This window comes from Salmo trutta, chromosome 3, assembly GCF_901001165.1.
Source record: "Salmo trutta chromosome 3, fSalTru1.1, whole genome shotgun sequence".
Lineage (NCBI taxonomy): Eukaryota > Metazoa > Chordata > Actinopteri > Salmoniformes > Salmonidae > Salmo > Salmo trutta.
Window position 1 is genome coordinate 42,445,420 of NC_042959.1, and position 22,389 is coordinate 42,467,808.

The window sequence follows — 22,389 nt, forward strand, 5'->3', positions numbered from 1 at the left end:
ACTAAGTTGACTGTGCCTTTAAACTGCTTGGAAAATTCCAGAAAATTATGCCATGGCTTTAGAAGCTTCTGATAGGCTAATTGACATCATTTGAGTCAATTGAAGGTGTACCTGTGGATGTATTTCAAGGCCTACCTTCAAACTCAGTGCCTCTGCTTGACATCATGGAAAATCAAAAGAAATCAGCCAAGACCTCAGGAAAACAAAATGTAGACCTCCACAAGTCTGGTTCATCCTTGGGAACAATTTCCAAATGCCTGAAGGTACCACGTTCATCTATATAAACAATAGTACGCAAGTATAAACACCATGGGATCACGTAGCCGTCATACCGCTCAGGAAGGAGACACGTTCTGTCTCCTAGAGATTAACGTACTTTGGTGCGAAAAGTGTAAATCAATCCCAGAACAACAGCAAAGGACCCTGTGAAGATGCTGGAGGAAACAGGTACAAAAGTATCTATAGCCACAGTAAAACGAGTCCTATATCGACATAACCTGAAAGGCTGCTCAGCAAGGAAGAAGCCAGTGCTCCAAAACTGCCATAAAAAAACAAGACTACGGTTTGCAAATGCACATGGGGACAAAGATCATACTTTTGGGAGAAATGTCCTCTGGTCTGATGAAACAAAAATAAAACTGTTTGGCCATAATGACCATCGTTATGTTTGGCGGAAAAGGGGGGAGGCTTGCAAGCCGAAGAACACTATCCCAACCGTGAAGCAGGGGGTGGCAGCATCATGTTGTAGCTGTGCTTTGCTGCAGGAGGGACTGGTGCACTTCACAAAATAGAAGGCATCATGAGGCAGGAAAATTACGTGGATATATTGAAGCCAACATCTCAAGACATCAATCAGGAAGTTAAAGCTTGGTCGCAAATGGGTCTTTGAAATGGACAATGACCTCAAGCATACTTCAAAAGTTGTGTCAAAATGGCTTAAGGACAACAAAGTCAAGGTATTGGAGTGACCATCACGAAGCCCTGACCTCAATCCCATAGAAATTTTGTAGGCAGAACTGAAAAAGCATGTGCGAGCAAGGAGGCCTACAAACCTGACTCAGTTACACCAGCTCTGTCAGGAAGAATGGGCCAAAATTCACCCATCTTATTGTGGGAAGCTTGTGAAAACATTAAACTCAAAACATTTGACCCAAGTTAAACAATTTAAAGGCAATGCTACGAAATACTAATTGCGTGTATGTAAACTTCTGACCCACTGGGAATGTGATGAAAGAAATAAAAGCTGAAAGAAATAATTATCTCTACTATTATTCTGACAATCTGGCATGATATACTTGAGAATGTGCGTAAATTTAAGCACACCTCTGACCATGCGTACTCACAGCACCTTGTAGTAGAAAAGTCAAACTGCTAATGAAATACCATCCACCAAATGGTGGAGAAAGGATTGACATACTGGACCAAATCATAAACTATGTAGAAAAAAAGATAATACATGAATAGTTTATTCATGTATTTCTTTTATAGACACTTCAGCTACAAATAGTTTTCTCAGGGTGCTATCGAATTCATAAACATGAAACCATTTCAGCCTAATTCAATAATAAAGTCAATTAGAAAGAGTTGAATGTAAGGTTGAAGGCAATTTAGTTAAACCAGTTAAATAATATATAAGGCACCACTGAGGAATTGTGACTTGTCCAAAATAGCAAATCTTGCATTGCTGGAGGGTCTGGCACAAGCTGCATTACGCAGGGAGCGTGTTTTCAAAGAGTGTGCTGTTTTTTTTGCTGAGAGCGACGCTTGGCTTATTAGTAGATTTCGTTTTCCAAGGCATATTTTATTGTGTCTCTGCAACCAACTCTCTCCAGTATTCGAAAGGGAGACGAAACGCACCAATGCCATCCCAGTGCGTACCCAAGTCCTCTCCTCCCTGGGATTTTTGGCCACTGGAACATTCCAACGGGATATTGCGGATCTGTCTGGCATTTCACAACCAACCATGAGCCGAATATTGCCTGCAGTCCTTCGTGGCATTATTTAATTGACCTCACAATGCATACAGTTTTCGTACACTGTTGTCCAACAGGTCAGAGTGTAAAGGGATTTCCATACCATAGCTGGATGTCATTGGAGCAATTGGCTGCACCCACATCGCAATTAAAGCACCATCTTTGAGCAAATTCAACTTTGTCAACAGAAAAGGTTTCCATTCTGTCAATGTGCAGGTCATCTGTGATTCACATTTGGCTTTGTTGAATGTAGTGGCCAAATGGCCAGGTGGGACACATGATTCATTCATTGTGCAGAACAGTTCAGTCGGCCTTAGCCTCTAGGAAGGAGCTGTTGGGGATGGATGGCTTATTGGTAAGTGACTTATGTTTTATTTGCAAGGTTTTATTTGCCATGTTAGACCGCTACTGGGAAACAAGATCTGAATGTTGTGTTCATAACTGCAGGAGACCGGGGCTACCCATTAAAAACATGGCTGATGACTCCCCTCACAAACCCCTCAAACCAACAAGAGGCAAGGTACAACCAAGCCCACGTACGCAGAAGAACAGTGGAGCGCACCATAGGCCTGCTGAAAGGGCGTTTGTCTGGGACAGGAAGCACACGGCGATACCAACCAAGCAAGATTTGCCGCTGAAATGACGTGCCTTCAAATGCCATTACGTGAACGTAATACAATGTGCAAATTCCGTTTTAGGTTTGCTACATTGTCAAGGATTGCAGTGTGCTCCACAACATTGCAATCAAAATTGGCATTCCACTGAATGATCCACCCAGACCTGATGAGCATATGCCTGACAGGGAGTGTTTCCCACCACCCATAGCCCATAAGGACAAGAGTCAATATCATACAAAGGTTTTAGGTATGGTATCTGTTCTTCCAAATATTGTAATCAAATCGACAAGGAAAACACATTTACATTGCACCAGTATTTGTCTCTCAGGCCGTTGAATACATCCTCCAGCTGCTGTTTGAATCTAAGAATTGATGTATTGATCTCGTTGTTTCAGGACTGCGTCAGTCAAAATATGCCAGCAGCTGAAGCGCTCGCCAAAGAGGACACCCTTCTTGTAGGCCTGGGGATGGCTGAGGGGTCAGGCAAATCACCCATATCTGTAAAGATTTCATGTTTTGTAATTTTGGTTATATTCATTTTGTTACATTTATTTTGTCATATTTATTGTCAAGAAAAAATATTTAGATGTGGTCCATGTCTGAATGTGGTTGCGAAAGTAAAGCTTGACTTACCAGCAGTTGGTGTGTCTGATATTCCTTCAGGGTCTGGGAGAGGGTCCTCAGTATCACCATCACAAATGATGCCAGACACTGAGGTCTCTCGAATTATGCTGTTGTCGTGTCTTTGGCTATGCCGGATTAAGTGATATGACATGCTAACTTATAAAATTATTTCTCTGTAATTAATATTACCTGATTAAGCTAATCATGTAAATGTAATTAACTAGAAAGTCGGGGCACCACAGAAAACGTTTATAGAGATGTTATCCTCTGAATAAACTCTTAAAATACTTAGTAATATTTTACATCGATAGCAGTCAATCTTAACCCGTATGTTGTTTCAGTCTCATCATGAAAGTTGTAAATTCTTGGTTATCTGCACGAACCCAGTCTTTACTAAAATCATCCATACATCAATTGTCTTAAAATCATTTATTTACTACACTAAGTAATTAACAGAAAACATACAAACAGCAACTATCGTCACAAATGATGGGTAGAGGAATGTGCCCTAATGGCTAACAAGCATGGCTGGTCTGTTAGACAATGGGTCATAAAACGGTAAGCTGAGAAGTTACACAGAGTTCATTAATATTAACAATTAACAATTGAAGGCTCACTCATTCGGGAACATTTGCAATCAATATATATTTACGCTCATGTGTAGTCGGGATTCTTGTTGGAGAGTTTTGTTCTGATGGAGAGTTTGTCAGCGTTCTCTCTCTCTCTCGGTTAGAATGGATCTGTCAGAGCGACATCATAGAATGGATGTGGTTGGTCTTCGCGTTCGATGATATAATTTACTTAGCTGCAGACTAATAATTAATATCAAAGACTTGTTCTTATTCTGTCGATATCGATAGTCTAAAAGTTAACCACGTGATATGGTTCACTTTCAGTAGAGTACTTGGCTGGTCAAACCTATGGGCCAAACTCACGATGGAGTGGAGGCCTGGTCTGTAGAAATGTAAATCAGGGGGTGTTTTATAGTGCCCATAGAACAGGCTTGTCAAATGACGCCTGGTCCTGTATGTGTCCCTGGGGGCTTGCCTATGACTGAGCTAGACTTGGTTACAGAAATATAATTCTATCACATTAACATCAGTACATAGCATCTCAATGTATTACAAATAGCTTTATCCTTAATAATACATTGTATACAACCATGTGGATTCAGTCTCATCGCTGAGGCTATCATGTAGACCGTTTTAGGGTAATATGGCTATATTGTCTCTTCTGAGTATCACAAAATTGTACCAAGCGGATCAGTTCGTAGCTGGAGTCTTCATCAATCTTCCATATCTTCTCCAGAACACACATGTCGCTAGGTTCTCCAATTCTATGAGTTGGAAGAATTTCCTTTGTCTCTCTATGAAACATGTTGTAGTAGATTCTCCTCTTGGAATTTTTACAACCCTGGGTTGGGGGGGAAGGTAGGTTGGGTGATGGTACAAAGGGGAGGGGGTCAACTGTCCTTCCTGTACCCAAAGAGGCCAACGTCATGACATACCCCCCCTGGTGGTTTGGATCTTGTTTATCCTGCAAGTTACAAATCAACATAAAATCATGACCACGTGATGTCCCATTGGTAGATCATCGTTGCAGTCCTCTCTGGTGGTTGAACTTGGTAGGCTCTCTGAAAGCGGAGCCGTCCACCACAAGGATGGGCAGTTGATGTCCGGTTGGTGGTCGCCGTTGCGGTCTCCTCTAGTGGTGTACCTTGGTAGGTTCCCTGGAAGCTGCAAAGTACCCCAGGGAGGGCCAGGGGATGTCCTGGTTGTTGATCGCCGTTGCGGTCCCCCCCTCTGGTGGTTTACCTTGGTAGTCTCTCTGACAGCGGGCATGCCGCCACAAGGATAGGTTGTGGGTGTCCGGATTTGGGGTCGCCGTTCCGGACCCGTCGTCCAGACTGGAAGATCTGGGCAGTAACTTAGGCAGATGTTAACAACGCACACACACTCATGAAATATATATGATTACATTCATTCCCCAATGAGCGGCGTTGTGGCACTAAGTGATGGTTGTATGGGGACTTTGTTTATGGCTCTATCACTTCCTATGTGTCAAAGGAACTGAACCGAAAAGGAATGAAAGTATAGTTCTCACACAAAAAAAAAATCATCTAATTGGACTGTATTCTATATAGGTCCAATGTTCTGGCAAAATGATTATCATGGCATTGTCTCTAATGCCATATCTAGGGTTTTTCCTACTTGGTGTGTTGCTTAGGCGCTATCCTAAGTTGATAACTATATGATAAGTCTACAGCTGTAATGCACCAGTTTTGGGCAGTCTACAGGGATGACCTATGGACTTCTGGGAAGAAAACTGGTGAGTGCTGTAGAGTCAAAGGCCTAGAAGTAAATGTTCAACTTTACTAAGGCTGGTATATTGCCTGGGCCCTTAAGTGGTCCTAGCATAAATCCTAATTGGATGTTCCGTTGTGCATGTCAAGGGAAGAAAACCAAGTATCCGGGCAGATTACAACTTGTTCAGAATGAGTCTGACGTAGTCAGGTAATTTTCAGGTCAATGCCTGGAGGTTAGTCAGAATTGGTGTCAAGGGAGTCTGTAGTAGTTTTTCTACAAGTCACTGTTTCTTCCACTTTTGTAGTGGCGATAGGTATGAAGTCTATTTCATAGCTATGTTATCCACGGAGGAGCTAACCTCACGACGGAAGTACTCTTTAAGTATTGGACCAGTCATACGTGGTGTGATCATGGTTCATGACTTCTAATAATTTTCCTCCTGAATGGAGGGTCCTATTTATTAGTGGCATGTGTGTTAACCATTGGAAGAGTGCACTGGAGATTCCCCTCCACGTTTTGCACTCTGAGTGACTCCTATGTCGCTATTATCAATCGCAATTTAACTTGTGAGGTTACTAATCTTCTTATTGATTGTAGCGGGACTGACTGTTGCTAGTATTGGTACTGGTACTCAAGGGGACCAGTTATCCTACCGATTTATTCTGAAATATTATCTACCGGAACACATGATTGGAGCATTTTACTAGTTGTATTGTAGTTGAACCTACACATGGCAAAGAATGATTACTGATGCCATTTGTTTTGGAGGTGGACAAGTCCACTGGACTTCCTTTACGACCAGTGTGGTACACCTCAGTACTATCTTAGATGTGTTCTAAGATAATCCCCGTCTAGGGGCCTGTCTGCTCCTCACTGTTCTCATAGGAGAGTTTACAACTAGATTTGATTTATGCTCTGGCGGCCTCGTACGGTGTTGTCCGTAGTCTTGACCCCCCCACCGGCCTCGATGAGGCTCATCATGGGTCTGGGCTACTATTCCCCCCCTTTGTGCCTCGGGACCCCCCCACCAGCGGGTGGTGTTGGTGTCCGATGCGCAAATGAAAAGGTCGGACCCTATGTACGAGTTGTCAGCGGCCGCGTTGTTATGAGAATGGCTGTAACCTTTCAACCAAATCTCCTGGTGTTTGTGCTTCAAAACGCTCAGTGGCTGTCGAGGCATGTCAGTCCCCACCGCGTCCGCGTGTGGCAACCTCTTCATTACCTGCGAACTGAGACGAGGATATCGGTCTGTGATATTGCAAAGTGTTTCACCAGTGGGAGTCATCGGGTCAGTTGCTGGACTGACGCCATTAGTGTCATTGTAAGGGGTGACAGTCCCCAACAAAGCGGAAGGTGTATCATCGGAAGCAGAGTATACTATGCGCATCGATGTTTTTCTTGCTGGGACGGCCGCAGTGCTTGCGGAAGTGTCCAAAGGGCAAGAGAAGTGCATATCAACTATCGTATTGCACGACTGCAAGGAGGAGGGAAGTTGCTTATTCACAGAGACAGCTGGCTCGAAATCATGAAAAGAATGGTCAATCAGGTTGGCTGATGGAATGTGTCGAGATATCGTAATATCTCCTTGGATCGGATTTTGTACCAAGAGGTTTCTAAACGTCTTTTTCCCAAGGGGTGCTTTCGACAGATACACCTCGTGAAGGACTGCGTTGCAGCTAGCGTTAGGGGAAGACAGTGTGGTCAGTGGAGAAGGCACGGTGGCCTGTGACCATACCTGGTTGGTTTTCCAATCCATCAATGGGAGTAACCGATCCATCAAGTCTGCTCCAAGTAGGATGGTTACAGTTTCGAGGCTGGTAACATACACAGGGTGAACGAGCGATACGTCCTGGAAGTGTAGTTTCAGCATGACTCTCAATGTGAGAGGCGAGGTAGTCTGAGTGACCCCTCGAAGTTTAGTGTCGCATCGTTCCACTGTTAACCAACGTTTAGTTGGCTTCAAAGCCCTTTTGAGATCATCAAACAATGTTTGAGAGATGAGTGATATTGTCGCACCCGAATCAATTAGCGCATGACGAGCTAAGCAGTCCTCCAGGACTGTTTCCAGGTATGGCCGTTTAGATTCGTGGTTAGTGGACATATTCCCCACAAAGTGGAGTGGTCGTTCGCAACGACGTGATGTGCCATGTCTGTTCAAGATGGAGGCAGATTGACTTTTCCGATTTTGAGTGGGCTTGGCTTTAAAGAAGCGTTTGACCTTTATCTTCACAACTTTAGTATCAGAGTCTATAGACAAAGCCCGGGGGCTTGTTTCTTGATCAAGCGGGCCCTGGATAGGGTCTTGAATGAGAGCGGGAGAAATTTGAACTTTAACGTCCTTGCTATGGGTGTTAATTCCTGCGGACCTGGTGTCCGGTAATTCCCCGTCTAGTCCTTGTGACTTATCTTTTACCCTTTTCTCAAATTGTTCTCGCTTAAGTTCTTCCCGTAGTGGGACTTCTGGAGAACATTGGTCTACGTTTTGATCGTCCTTCAACCCTTTGTTACCCTTGTGCTCTGACACTTTTTGTGGGTTGGGTGCAGGAACGTAGCGAACGGGTCGATTGTAGCGGTAGTCATGTTGATGGCTACGTACTTTACAGTTATTTCGACCGCGGAGGTTATTGGAATCATGGTTTCGTGGTAGAAACTGTTGTTGTGCGTCATCTCTCGACGCTCCAATACCTGATAATGCACCCTCTAACTGGAGTGAGTGCTCCTGGTTAAACTTCAAAACTGAGTGGTCAGGGCTCTTAGCGTTGTGAACTTTTGATGCCTCAAAAGCTGTGCTTGCAAGTTCTCTGAGTTGTAAGATAGGCAAGCCAACGTGGGCGGCAGGGCCCAAGTAGGTAATGAAGGTGGGATACATGTTCGACAGAAACATTTGTTTGAATGGTAAAAGCTCTTCCATTCCTGTTTCTGTGAGTAGGCCAAAGTAAGCTGAACGAAGCCGATGATAGTAAGCTTGTGGGTGTTCGTTCCGAGCTTGTTTGACGGTGTTAGCCAGTGAGCTATCGTGTTTGCGAGTCGCAGAACCACTGAATTCTAATTTCAAAGTTGTGGCAAGTTTAGTGTAGTCATTTAGCACGTGTTGCTGTTGTAGACGAATGAACCTGTCACGTGTCTATTCGACGTTCGCTTCAACAGGTAAACCCTGTCAGAACCCGTAGCGTTCGGGTAGCCATCCAACGCGTCCTCTATGTCTGCTAGGAACGTCTCAGTATCGTTTGGCTGACCTGGAATGGGGTCAAAGGTGGGGAAATTCTTGACGAGTTTGTCAAGGTATTCCGCGCCAAGCGGGCGGAGAGGGTTGGCTTCATCCTGTGGAGAGATTGGGGCCGAAAGGCCAAGAGAGGAAGCCAAGCCTTGTTGTTGTTGGCCAAGAGGCGCCAGATTACTCAGTGCCGAAGGGCAAAGAGGAGAAGACTGAGGGACACATGAGGGAGGCAATGTCTGAAACCTATTCTCTTCACTCCTGTGAGTACAGGGCTCCGGTTGCTTGGATGGGAAGTTGCGCTGTAGAGCGTGACCATTCTGGATTTCCTCCAGATGGTACCTAAGGGTGGAATTCTGCTGCATTGCAGAGTCCACTTGAGCGCTTAGAGTACTGATTTTGGACACGTGAGTGTCACACCTGCTCCTTTCGGTCTCAAACTTATCTGTCATGGTTTGCAGATAGAGGTCTTGAGTACGGAGCGAGAGATTCAGTGATGAGATTTCCTCTGCTTGCTTAGAAATCAATATTTCCAACCTCATCACCTGAGTTCTCTCATCATTCATTTGGTCAGCGACTTCAATAAGTTCTGCTGATTTATCATCCAACTTTGTCATTTTGTTCATTAACTGATCGTCTTTGGTCTGCAGCGCTTTGAGGAGCACCGTGTTATTTTGAGTAACATTCAACAAAACAGCATGCATGTTGTCAAGTTGAGCGCTCCTGTTTGTAGATAACTCTTCAGATTTATCTAGTTTGGCGTGGACATCATCGTATTTAGTTTTGGCTAAATCGAGTTGTTCCTGTAGCCTATGATTTTGTTCCTGTAGAAGATGATTTTGTTGAAGAGCTTGTGCTTGTTCATCGTCATACGTTTTTGCAATTACATTTAATTGTTCAGTTTTCGAACGCAGTTCCATAGCTAGCAGAATTTTTCCCTTGTCTGCCTTGGTCATTGGTTTCCCGGTTCTCTCCACCTGTCCCTTTATGTCTACCATTACCTGCTCGTGCTTCAGCTGTGCACTGCGGTATTGGACAGATGGCAATCTCGGATGGCAAGACATCAGAGCTAGACTGGAGAGAACCTTTACGAGGCCTGCGCCCGATGGTTGATTTTGGAAAACATTGTTGTCTGCTTTTCCACTAATGGCATAATTAGGGTTGTTATCGCTGCTGAGGTCAGAGATCAATCCATTTACGGGTGGAGGTTCACTAATTAGCGGGCGAGTGGGGACCACCCCCTCTGATAGCCTGCACATTATTAGAACATTTGAAAGGAAAAATGTTTTTCCTAATTTTCCAAAATTTGGTTTTGGAATGTGGGGAGCTGCAAAGACGATTTTAATCTATTTATAGACGTTAATGAACCATCAGTACTGTACAGTACTGTGGAAGTTGGGCGTGAATGAATTTGCAAAAGCAAATTGAATTAATCAAGGCCAATGATTAGTCTTACCTGGGTAGGCTGTCTGGGTATTAAACTTGAATTACCTGAGAGTTTGCTTCATCCAGGTTAATATGCAAAGTTTAAGTTGTCTCATTTAATTGGAAGAACCTAGAAAGGTATGTTCGACAATTTAACTTATTAAATTGAATGAGACGATTGGTTCATACAATCTCCATTGATTGGATATCATAAGTGCAAACCGTAGGTCAAATGTTGGGACCCTTCACCACTAGGGTACGCTCCTACCTGGGCTGAGCGTCAGTAAAGGGGTTTTACTGACTGTGCCTTGCTAAAGCAGATTTTACTGATTAATCTCTTTATGATATATCAAACCTGTATAGGCTATCTGGGAATTAACTTTGAATTACCTGAGAGGTTGCTTCATCAAGGTTAATATGCAAAGTTTAAGTTGTCTCATTTAGTTGGAAGAACCTAGAAAGGTATGTTTGACAATTTAACTAAATAAATTGAATGAGGCAATGATACCCAAGCAATTCAGATTGCGGAGTTATCATAACAGTAATGTAGTTTAAATGTTTAGGGTACATTCACCACTATACTTTCCCTTAAGGCCGAAGCCACATGGGATTCACTCCCGTCAGTAATGGGTTTTACTGAATGTGCCTTGCTAAAGCAGATTTTACTGATTAATCTATTTATGATATATCAAACCTGTATAGGCTATCTGGGAATTAACTTTCAATTAACCTGAGAGCCTTGCTTCATCTAAGTTAAGTTTGGAAAAAGTTAATCATGTCTCATTATGGACGCCCAATCAATTTTGGATTTTTTTTTAAAAAGATCCACTTGAAAGGTAAATCTGGCAATTTCACTTGTTAGTTAAATTGAATGAGACGTCATATCCCGTGCTCCACGTTTGAATTTCCCCTAGAGATGTGCTGGCAATTCTTCACCACCAGGGTGCAGAATGATGAAATTTAAACGGAAGTACAAAGGTCGGACTTCCGTCGCGCTACGGAGGAATTTTAAACGTGGTACGGAGAGAGGAAATGTTCCCTCTCTGTTAGCTTACCCGTAATGCTAAGCTATTGCTACTTGGTTCAGGGGTATCCTTCCAAGCACCAAAATAGGATCCTCTCACTATGAAAGGGTGGGTTTTCTAGTGACGTCTCACCTTAACCCCATTCAGCATATTCTGCTAGCGTTTATGCTGACCGGAGCGACACGGTACTTAAATACAGATACGCATACGGTCTACCCACACTGTCTTAGTGCGGTAGGCAAATTATTCGGCTCGGTTACCGGACAGTTAACTTCTAAATTCTAACCTTACTCTAGAAGTTGATATTTACCAACAGAAATAGTACCGTTTGGCCTAACGGACTAAAACTGGAATTTATTCCTCACTGCTATCGATATAAGACCGGAGCTATTTTAAATAGCTTCTCTCAATGGAAAATGCACAATCACTTTGTTTAGATAGCAGGCTGTTTGTACAATTCTGTTTGCACAATTGATATATAGAATTTCACAGCAAAGTCCAATTCTATCTTAGATTCCTCGCACGGGGGCTCCATATATGTCGTGTCTTTGGCTATGCCGGATTAAGTGATATGACATGCTAACTTATAAAATTATTTCTCTGTAATTAATATTACCTGATTAAGCTAATCATGTAAATGTAATTAACTAGAAAGTCGGGGCACCACAGAAGAACGTTTATAGAGCTGTTATCCTCTGAATAAACTCTTAAAATACTTAGTAATATTTTACATCGATAGCAGTCAATCTTAACCCGTATGTTGTTTCAGTCTCATCATGAAAGTTGTAAATTCTTGGTTATCTGCACGAACCCAGTCTTTACTAAAATCATCCATACATCAATTGTCTTAAAATCATTTATTTACTACACTAAGTAATTAACAGAAAACATACAAACAGCAACTATCGTCACAAATGATGGGTAGAGGAATGTGCCCTAATGGCTAACAAGCATGGCTGGTCTGTTAGACAATGGGTCATAAAACGGTAAGCTGAGAAGTTACACAGAGTTCATTAATATTAACAATTAACAATTGAAGGCTCACTCATTCGGGAACATTTGCAATCAATATATATTTACGCTCATGTGTAGTCGGGATTCTTGTTGGAGAGTTTTGTTCTGATGGAGAGTTTGTCAGCGTTCTCTCTCTCTCTCGGTTAGAATGGATCTGTCAGAGCGACATCATAGAATGGATGTGGTTGGTCTTCGCGTTCGATGATATAATTTACTTAGCTGCAGACTAATAATTAATATCAAAGACTTGTTCTTATTCTGTCGATATCGATAGTCTAAAAGTTAACCACGTGGTATGGTTCACTTTCAGTAGAGTACTTGGCTGGTCAAACCTATGGGCCAAACTCACGATGGAGTGGAGGCCTGGTCTGTAGAAATGTAAATCAGGGGGTGTTTTATAGTGCCCATAGAACAGGCTTGTCAAATGACGCCTGGTCCTGTATGTGTCCCTGGGGGCGTGCCTATGACTGAGCTAGACTTGGTTACAGAAATATAATTCTATCACATTAACATCAGTACATAGCATCTCAATGTATTACAAATAGCTTTATCCTTAATAATACATTGTATACAACCATGTGGATTCAGTCTCATCGCTGAGGCTATCATGTAGACCGTTTTAGGGTAATATGGCTATATTGTCTCTTCTGAGTATCACAAAATTGTACCAAGCGGATCAGTTCGTAGCTGGAGTCTTCATCAATCTTCCATATCTTCTCCAGAACACACATGTCGCTAGGTTCTCCAATTCTATGAGTTGGAAGAATTTCCTTTGTCTCTCTATGAAACATGTTGTAGTAGATTCTCCTCTTGGAATTTTTACAACCCTGGGTTGGGGGGAAGGTAGGTTGGGTGATGGTACAAAGGGGAGGGGGTCAACTGTCCTTCCTGTACCCAAAGAGGCCAACGTCATGACACTGTCAATGCGCTGGTCCATAGCAGACAGTGAAGAGTCACTCTACCCTTCTCCTTTTACACTTATATCTTCCACCGGTGATGAAAAGTTCTATTTCTGCAGTTTTTTTCTTTGTGTTTTTTGATTTCTCCATGTTGGCGGACAGAAATTAGTGACATTTCTTGCAGATTTGAATGGAAGGTTTGTGACCATAAATGGACATTTAGGGCGGTTCTTTATGTAAATGAAACTTCACGTGCACAGTGTTTTACAATGTGTTTGATTTATCAAGGCAAAATACTTACAGGTGTCTGTAAATCAAGCATACGAGCAATTGATAAATACCAACTTTTTTTGTACTTGCGAACATTCTAAATTTTTATTTGTACGAGTTAATTTAGAACATTGATAAATGAGGGCCCTGGTGGGCATGGTTGTTAATGCGGTGGTTACATGTTTGTATCAATGAACAAACGTTCTCATCAATGGTCAAACAAGTTTGGTACAGGGATAGACAATTTGTACATGCAAATCTGACTGGATACAGCATTTTGATTATTGAAATATCAACCTCAATGTAACTTCACAGTTGCATCTTTCTTTCCGAGGGATAATCGGGGATATTTTCAGGGACAGCTCTAGCCGGGGACAGGCCACTAAAGTTGGGGACTGTCCCTGTAAATCAGGGACATCTGGTCACCCTATACACACTGTATACATTCAGCCAGCCTATATGAGAGCTGAAGGCCTGCGTGTCGTACCTCTCGTCCCCCGCCAGCCTCCACTCTACAGGGGGGTGTGAACCAGAATGACTCCCAACTGCCCCTCTACTGGTCCTGCTGGAAACGCGAGGGCGACTATGACGTCTACCTGTCCCTCCCTGTCTACCTGTGTCGACGGGATGGCAGAGGCCTGCGGTCAGGTAAAACAAAGGATGCCCACCAATGCCCCTCTTCACTAGCATCGCCGAAGCAATGGTGCCCACCCTGTCTCTCTAACGTCTTCCCGAGCCTGCGTTGTGTGTGTGTGGCTGTATGCCCCGCCCAGTTAACGTCAACCTTCTGGTCACCTGCGTCATCATATTGCATCATCCTGACTTGAAATGCCTCATGCCAAATGCTACCTGGATGCTACTGCTGGACTAACCTATAACGGCCTGGATTGAGTGCTCTCTTATGCTCATGCCACGTTAGGCTGCATGCACGTAACAAGGTTGAATGAGAGTGAGGTGTGCGTGTAAGTGGGTTTAAGTGGGTGTATGTGGGTGTCTGAGCACCATATGTGTACTACCACCTCTGGCGTGAATGGGGGAGTAACTGAGTGTCTCCCGTGATGGCTAGCTGTGGCTGCGCAGCGCAGACCAGGCTGCCCCATAAAGGCTAATCCACACATCTGCTCTGGAGAAAGAAAGGAGAGAAGGGCAGATGAAGGGCTTGACTCTGTTTAAAGCAGATGTTATAGTCCAATCCAGTCTACTGCATGCTTCATGTCTGGCGCTTAAATCGGTCAGCTGCTGTGATCTATTGTACTCCAATGCAGTATGTGTCCATGGCTTTGTATTTTAATGCTATTTCATGTTGACACATCCGTCAGCAACTGCATCAAGCTTACATATTTAAAGGTTTGCATGCAATCGCAAAATGTCTATTCCAGCTTGGTTGAACAGGGTTTTTTCATAATTCTCAGTTCAGAGAGGCTAAGAAACGATGGATGAATACTGGCCAATTCGATTTGTGTATGGTCTGTGTGTGTTCTAGAGCATGTGTACTTATTCAAACCCTCACTGTAACCTTGATTGCCACATGCACCCGTTTGTAATGTAAGACCCTGTCCGATGCACTCATGTGACCTGGGTTTGTGGATCTATGCATTCATGTGGACTCAGTCATGTGATCTGGGTGTGTATATCCATTCATGTGCACTCACCCATGTTAATTGGGCTCTATCTTACATGTAAATTTAGACATAAACACGCATGTGCACTCACTTGATCCGCAGTTGAAAGGCCAGATTTAGGTTAATGAAGTAAGTGAACATGTGTTTTTATCAGTGTGTGTGACACCTTCAATAAACTGTGTTTCTCAATCCCACAGGCAACCTCACCCAGGCCTGTACCAGCCTTGTGCCAACTAAGCCCTCCCCACCGATGCCCCCCAAGAGGACCACCCCTGTCACAAAGCGCAACCCGGAGGACCCCTCTGCGTCCACCCAGTCTGTCCCCATCCCCCCCCCCCCCCCTGCTTTCTCCTGAGGACCATCATAACCACTCAGTGGGCTTCCAGATGCCTCCCCCGTCCCCGCCCTTACCCAACTACATCCCCCCTTCTCCCCCCCGCCAGCATCTGCACGCGCACTACCTCCACCACCAGCACTCCTACCAACATCCCATCCCCCAGCCCTTGCTCTTTGACCCCCCCAGCCCCACCAGTGAGCCTCCCCAGCGTCCAGCCCCTGTCCCCCTGCACATCATGATCCAGAGGGCCCTGTCCAGCCCTGGCCAGGCCCAGCCTCATCCTGACGGCTCCCAGCGTTCAGCCCACTCCCTGCTCTTTGAGACACCACCCGAGTACCAGGGGGACCGCGGCCGGCCCCTAGCCGTCAGCATCCAGCCTCTGAAACTGTGAGTCCTGTGGATATTTCCTCAATGTTATAGACTTGAGTAAAACACACACCTCAAACATTAGGTATAAACTTGGCAAGACCTTGTCTAGGACTTATGAATGAATCTAGCCACACAATCTTTCTGTGATGCCAATGATTTATTATCAGCTCCGTCGATAATATGTGACTGGCGACTTTTCCTATTTCTGTTGAAAACTCATCTGATCTCCATCGCTCCATTTTTCTCTCTCTCCCTCCTCTCTCTATCAGGACTGAGGATGACTACTCTGAGGAGGATTATGATGATGATGATGATGATGATGATGATGATGATGATGATGATGATGATGAAGAGGAGGAGGAGTACGATGGGGAGCTTCCCCAGCCAGAACTGGAGCCACGGAGCAGGAGGTGCATGGTGGGAGAGCCCAGCATCAACATCATCCCCGAGGGGCCCAACAGCAGTGAGGAGGAGGAGGAGGAGGAGGAGGAAGAAGAGCAGGACCTGCAAAGGGAAGACAGCGACTCGGACGGGCCAGTGCTCTATAAAGATGAAAATTCAGACGAGGATGAGGAGGATGAGCCTCCAACCAGTATGTATCTCTGTCTCACTTGAATTGGGTTATGGATAAACATTTATAGTCAGATACAGCAGCATATTTAAAATACTGTAAAAATAAATATGCCACCTAGCAGACTCGTTGGCATATTAGAAGTGACTTACAGTAGAGTGAGCACATACTTTTTGTATGTGACAATGATCCCTTTGGGAAATCACCCCCGATTTGGCATTGTTAGCACTGCACTCTTACCAATTGAGCCACACAGGATACCTATACAGTACCAGTCAAAAGTTTGGACACACCTACCGTGTTTGCTCCACTAAAGGTTTTGCGATTATGCTGCGAGACTTAGAGGTAATTTGTGGTTTAGTACGGTACCCTGCGTCACTACTTCATTGCTCCAGACCAGCGCAAGGGGGGAGTTAGAGCACTGATTATGCTTTTGGGTCCTACTGTGTCTCTAACTGACAATGAATGGGTGACATGAACCTAAATAGAAAATTATAATTGTGCATGACTTTAGTATTACTTACTAAAACTGTTGTTACACTGTTTTTATTTTATTTTGTTAGGATTATTTTGCTCTTACTGTAGTACTGTAGCCCACTCCCGACCGGTCACGTTGTACAGCGCCTGAGTGGCGCAACGGTCTAAGAAACTGCATAACAGTGCATGCTGTGCTGCTACAGATGCTGGTTCAATACCCGTGCTGGCCTCGACTGGGAGACCCATGAGATAGATGACTGTAGGTTTTTGGTTTCTCTCCCTCTAAAAACAGAAATAAATCATTCTAATTCTAAATAACAGACTGGCTTTATTTACAAATTAGTAACAATGTCTCTCCCCATGAGATCGTCAAGGCAAAGAGTGGCTACTTTGAAGAATCTCAAACATAAAATATATTTTATTTTGTTTTGTTTAACACTTTCTTTTTGGTTACTACATGGTTCCATATGTGTTATTTGTTTATATATGTTTGTTGATGTCTTCACTATTATTCTACAATGTAAAAAATAAAGAAAAACCCTTGAATGAGTAGGTGTGTTCAAACTTTGGACTGGTATTGTATATCTTTGTATACCTGACTACATCTCTCTGTGGTTCTTGTTCAGGTGCTTTGGCCAGCAGGGTCAGAAGGAAAGACACGTTAGCTTTGAAACTGAGTAACCGACACGCCCCAGAGAAACATGCTCGAGAGGACAAGTCCAGCGGTCACACCGAACGACGCACTCCGGGACACACACCAGGTCACACACACCAAGGGTCAACAGGGCTGACATGGCAGAGCAGGGAGCAATGGGAGGCCATACGCACACAAATAGGCTCTGCACTCACAAGGTAATAGATAAAGCCACACACTCACTATCATTTTTTTCTCGCTCTTTCCTCTTCTCTCCACATATACACACACCAAATCTAACACAAGGTTGATGTGAACTTCTATCCTCTAGGCGTCTCAGCCAGAGACCCAGTGCAGAGGAGCTGGAGCAGAGAAACATCCTTCAACGTAAGTCTTTCCTACTCCCCATCACAATTTTTCCGACAGGTGAAAGCTTTGTGGTGGAGGCATGGAGTGCTTGCCTTCACCCGTCCGATCACGTCTAATCAGAGAACTTAAAGGAAGGGAGGAAGGAATAATGCACTTTTATGGAATTAGAATGGGGCCTAGGTTTTCACCTAATCACAGCTCAATCCCCACTGGTATTTCTCTCTCAGTAAGGATTCTTGTTATTTAAATAAATGAGGCCACATTCCAAGAGCACGAAGCCACTTCTTATCAACGTGGGTTATATTTTTTTTTATCTCAGTCGGTGTACTTGTGTATTTGTACCTAGTACCTTTATTAAATCCCATTGGAAAATCCTATTTTTGTGAAATAGACAGCAATTGCACAATTTGGTTAATGTCTGTACAGGGTTCTAAACATTGGTTTGACTCTCTCTCTCTCCTTTCCAGCCAAGAACCAGGTAGACAGGCAGGCGGAGGTCAGAGAGATCAAACGTAGACTCACCAGGAAGGTAAGACCAGTGACACACACACGCACTACTGTTAGCTGTAATAATATATTTCTCTCATTTAACAGAACATTTATGTATAGAGTATTAACGAGTGAATTGTTATAAAACAAGCTGAGAGAAGGTAGTCTTCTTCAAGGAAGACTGGCAATGAGGCCCTTTATCTACTTCCCCAAATTCAGATGAACTTGTGGATACCATTTTGGCTTTCAAAACAACCTCTAACTTCCTTCATACAGAACACAAATTCATCTGACTCTGGGGAAGTAGATAAAGGGCATCATCCCTTTAAACTCTTCATTTAACTCCTCCTCTAGCTGAGTCAGAGGCCCACGGTTGCTGAGCTACAGGCCAGAAAGATCCTGCGCTTCCATGAGTATGTGGAGGTCACCACAGCCAATGATTACGATCGGCGAGCGGACAAGCCCTGGACCAAGCTAACACCTGCTGACAAGGTACAATCAGCTGTCAGTCATAGCTAGCTAAAGCCCACGGCTTGTAATGCACTTATTTATTGACACCAGTGTATCTTATTGCCCAGTAATGGAAGTATATATTTCTGTCTTTACTTTAGCAGTTAGATGCTCTCTTATGCAAGTCTTAACTCTATTAACTTTTCCTCCTTCGTCCAGGCTGCCATTCGGAAGGAGCTCAATGACTTTAAGAGCTCTGAAATGGAGGTTCATGAAGACAGTAGGATCTATACAAGGTACTTCCTCAGCCTATGGACAACATGAAGTTATATACACAATTACATAATATAGATCTTGCGTTAACGTACCAAGACATTTGTTTCGATCCCTTTAATTGGCAGCTTTTACAGCCTTGGAAAATGCCTTTTTGATATGTTGAGTTGTTGTGATTGATCAAATTATCATTGATGTCCTTTTCTTTAGGTTCCACCGACCTTAGCATCCACCCCATACTGGAAAGCACTTACTTAACCAGTGGCCGGCAGAGTCTCTGGAGAGGAGTCGCAGGGTCTTGGTGCTCCCTAAACAGACTTCCCTTTTATGTTGCTGAATGTACTGTACAGATCATCAAGGAAGGCCCTGGAATTGACTGAATGGAAAACAGGGGGACTGAGGACCAGATGCAGTATTTCTATCGGACAGTAGGGGGTACCAAGTGCCAACAAAGTGAAGAGGTGGCAGCGGGGCTTGACCGAGAGGGCTGACTGGGAGCCACTCTGCCGATGTGTGTTATCCTTCAGGGTTCCACTGACAACGACCTTTTGCCACCTCTTTCGATGTTGCCTTTTTTCTGATTTTACTCTGTATGGCACAGTTAACCCATGTTGCAGAGATGCAAATGTAATAACATTACAGTAATAATAGTCATAATAATGACAGCTACAATAATAAACACATTAATAATAAATGTTAGAGACAAAGCTGCAGAAAGAGAATGAGGAGGAAGACGACTGTGGGATTTGCCATTCCCAAAACTGGAAAAGCTCTGGGATTTTTGTGTACTTGTGTATAGATTTCTGTGATTTCTTAGACTGAAACTTGAGAGTTCTAATAATGACAACTGTAATTAATGCATAATATTTTGATCACATCAGAAATTACTGCTTTTATTGAACCTGTTTTATAGTGTGCATTTTTACATTTTAATCATTTAGCCGACACTCATCCAGAGTGGCTTACAGGAGCAATTAGGGTTAAGTGCCTTGCTCAAGGGCACACCGGCAGATTTTTCGCCTAGTTAGCTTGGGGATTCGAACCAGCGAACTTTCGGTTACTGGCCCAACGTTGTTAACAGCTAGCCTGCCTTGCCTGTATTTATATTTCGCTGTGACGTGGGGTGAGCGTTTGAGCTTTAACTAGTCATAGGAAAGAACACAATGAGGAGGTAGTTGGTGTGCTATTCTTTTTTTTATATGTTTCGTAATTTTTTTGCCAGACCCTGATCCCCATGCTGACAGTAGAATGCTGTTTTTTCATATCGCAGATTTCTTCATTTCGCTGCATGAGCCAACACACAGTGCAATTATTGAATCAACACTTTTTTTTATTTACGCTTTTTTATTTGTGTTTTTTGTACTTCTCTACATAGGTCAAACCATGCAATGCTGCAAATAATAGTTGTTTTAAAATGCTAAGATTATGATGATGGCATCTTAAATAAAACAAATGCTAAAATGTTACAAATTTTTACAGAATGTATCAAAGTGCAGTTAGCGTAGATCAGGATTTGATGAAAAAAACAGAATTAGTGGATTTCACGGTTGACAGGGAATTATTTCGACAGGAAAATACTATTTTATCTGGAGAAATGTTACATGCGTTGTATTCTGGCCAGTAGATTACAGTCCTTTAATGTACAGATGCATTTAGGTTACTGTTGTGTATATATTGTTCTTCCTTATTATTTGAAAATATATGTTAACTATTATAGGTTGCTATTTTTCTAAGCACAAAATATTACTGTATGATTAAACACTACAACAATGGGAATCTTTAAGTGTTCAGTTTTACTTCGTTTTTTTATGAAATGTGGAATTTTAGTAACTGCCTGTAAATAGTGACCTATAATTAAAAACCTTAAATCACTCTTTGAGTCTTTTTGTTGGACTTATGCCGCGTTCACGTGCTAGTCGGAACGAGGAAACTAAAAAATGTTCGACTTGCTAACTGTTTGCAGTTACACGTGCCGCGCTCAAACAATTAGCAAGTCTAACATCTGAGTTTCCTACTTCCGACTAGCACTTGAATGCAGCATTAATAGCTCACTTATGTGAATAAATATATGCGTGCAGGGTAAAGGGATTGTTCACTCCAGAATGGAGGCATATAGCTGAATCACAAGAACCTACAAGTGGCTCTAGACTAGTTAATATATTTTTTTAAATAATAATTTCTGGGTAACTAGTACCTTACTGTAGTAGATTTCCATAAAAATAGTTTTAAAAAAAAATAAAAAAAATTTGCAAAACAATATTTCTCAAGCAAGAATAATTTTGCTAGGACTAATCACTTTTCCATCCAGTTTTTATGCGAGTAAGTCATACCGTATAAAAAAAATCACAACGTGTGATGGAAGTTTTGGAACAATTTTATAAATGCTGCCATAATTCGCAGCAGGTCAGCTTGGTGGAAACACGTCTGTTGGGAAAATATGCATATTTTTGTTATGCGTATTTTAGAATATTTGCATGAAAATGTGTCTCCAATTTAATGGAAATCTAGCTATTGTCTGGGTAGGGAGGGGAAAACTGAAACCTAGCTCTTATTGGCAGAGGTTTGGAACTCTCTTTGTTATTGGTCTATTAACCAATTTACTGCATGGTGATGTCACCATCGAAAGCTGAAACTCCCACTCATGCAAACCTGCTGATTGGAAGGTCCTGTGTAGATAGCAACTATCAGGAAACGACACTGAACATGTCTTTCCCCCTCATAACTTAGCCTACTGTTCTGACTTGGTGGTGCTCATGTAGCCTATAGCCTGTTTTGGAGAAATGTAATCATTGAATATTGTAAGAGCTTTCAATGTTTTCTTATATGCCCTATTTATTTATCCTACGGTTCTGACTTGGTGTACAGGGAGAATACTGTAAGAACGGCCCATGTTCTGAATTCTGTTGCTGTACATTTCAAAAGTCCTGAACAAATAGTTATATTGATTACGTCCTTCCTAGCTCACTCATTAATTTCTTAATCAAAATTACGGATTGCCTCATCCGCTCGTCGTTCCCTTATGCCATAGTTTGTACATCTCAATTGTCAGTAGAAACCACATTTGTTTAAGCAAGTCAGCCATATCAGCTATGTTTTTTTAAAGGCAGTAAATGAGGCTGAATGAACTGTTTTACTGCCAGACAAGGCTCTGCCAGGTGTAGCGGTGGTAGGGATTCACTCCATGGTGCTGAAAATAAAGCTCTGCTGTTGGGACATCTTTATGTAGTTTGTGGGCACCGTTTGACGCCTTTATAGTGCAATTAATGTGTTGTGTTGTGTGGTGTTGTGCAGTGGCTTTGCTGGCATGCATCACACATTTACATTTTTTTGCCCCACCATGATTTACATGCTAAAAATCGCCTCTGAATACAGGACTAGTAAAGGCCCAGTGCACTACTTTTCAGAAAAAAATGTGTGTTTACCAGCATTTA

At 42.9% G+C, this 22,389-nt stretch overlaps 1 protein-coding gene across 1 annotated transcript in view; it reads left to right on the plus strand.

Annotated features, from left to right (window-relative positions):
- Positions 1 to 20,830, plus strand: part of LOC115175385 (phosphatase and actin regulator 4B-like) — a 74,342-nt gene extending 53,512 nt beyond the window's left edge. Inside the window, 9 exon segments of the mRNA XM_029734623.1 lie at positions 15,187 to 15,286; positions 15,288 to 15,713; positions 15,965 to 16,287; positions 17,370 to 17,595; positions 17,709 to 17,764; positions 18,214 to 18,275; positions 18,590 to 18,727; positions 18,905 to 18,981; positions 19,169 to 20,830. Of these exon segments, the coding sequence (XP_029590483.1) occupies positions 15,187 to 15,286; positions 15,288 to 15,713; positions 15,965 to 16,287; positions 17,370 to 17,595; positions 17,709 to 17,764; positions 18,214 to 18,275; positions 18,590 to 18,727; positions 18,905 to 18,981; positions 19,169 to 19,184 (1,424 nt within the window). The 3' untranslated portion in view covers positions 19,185 to 20,830.
- The last annotated feature ends 1,559 nt before the right edge of the window (positions 20,831 to 22,389 follow it).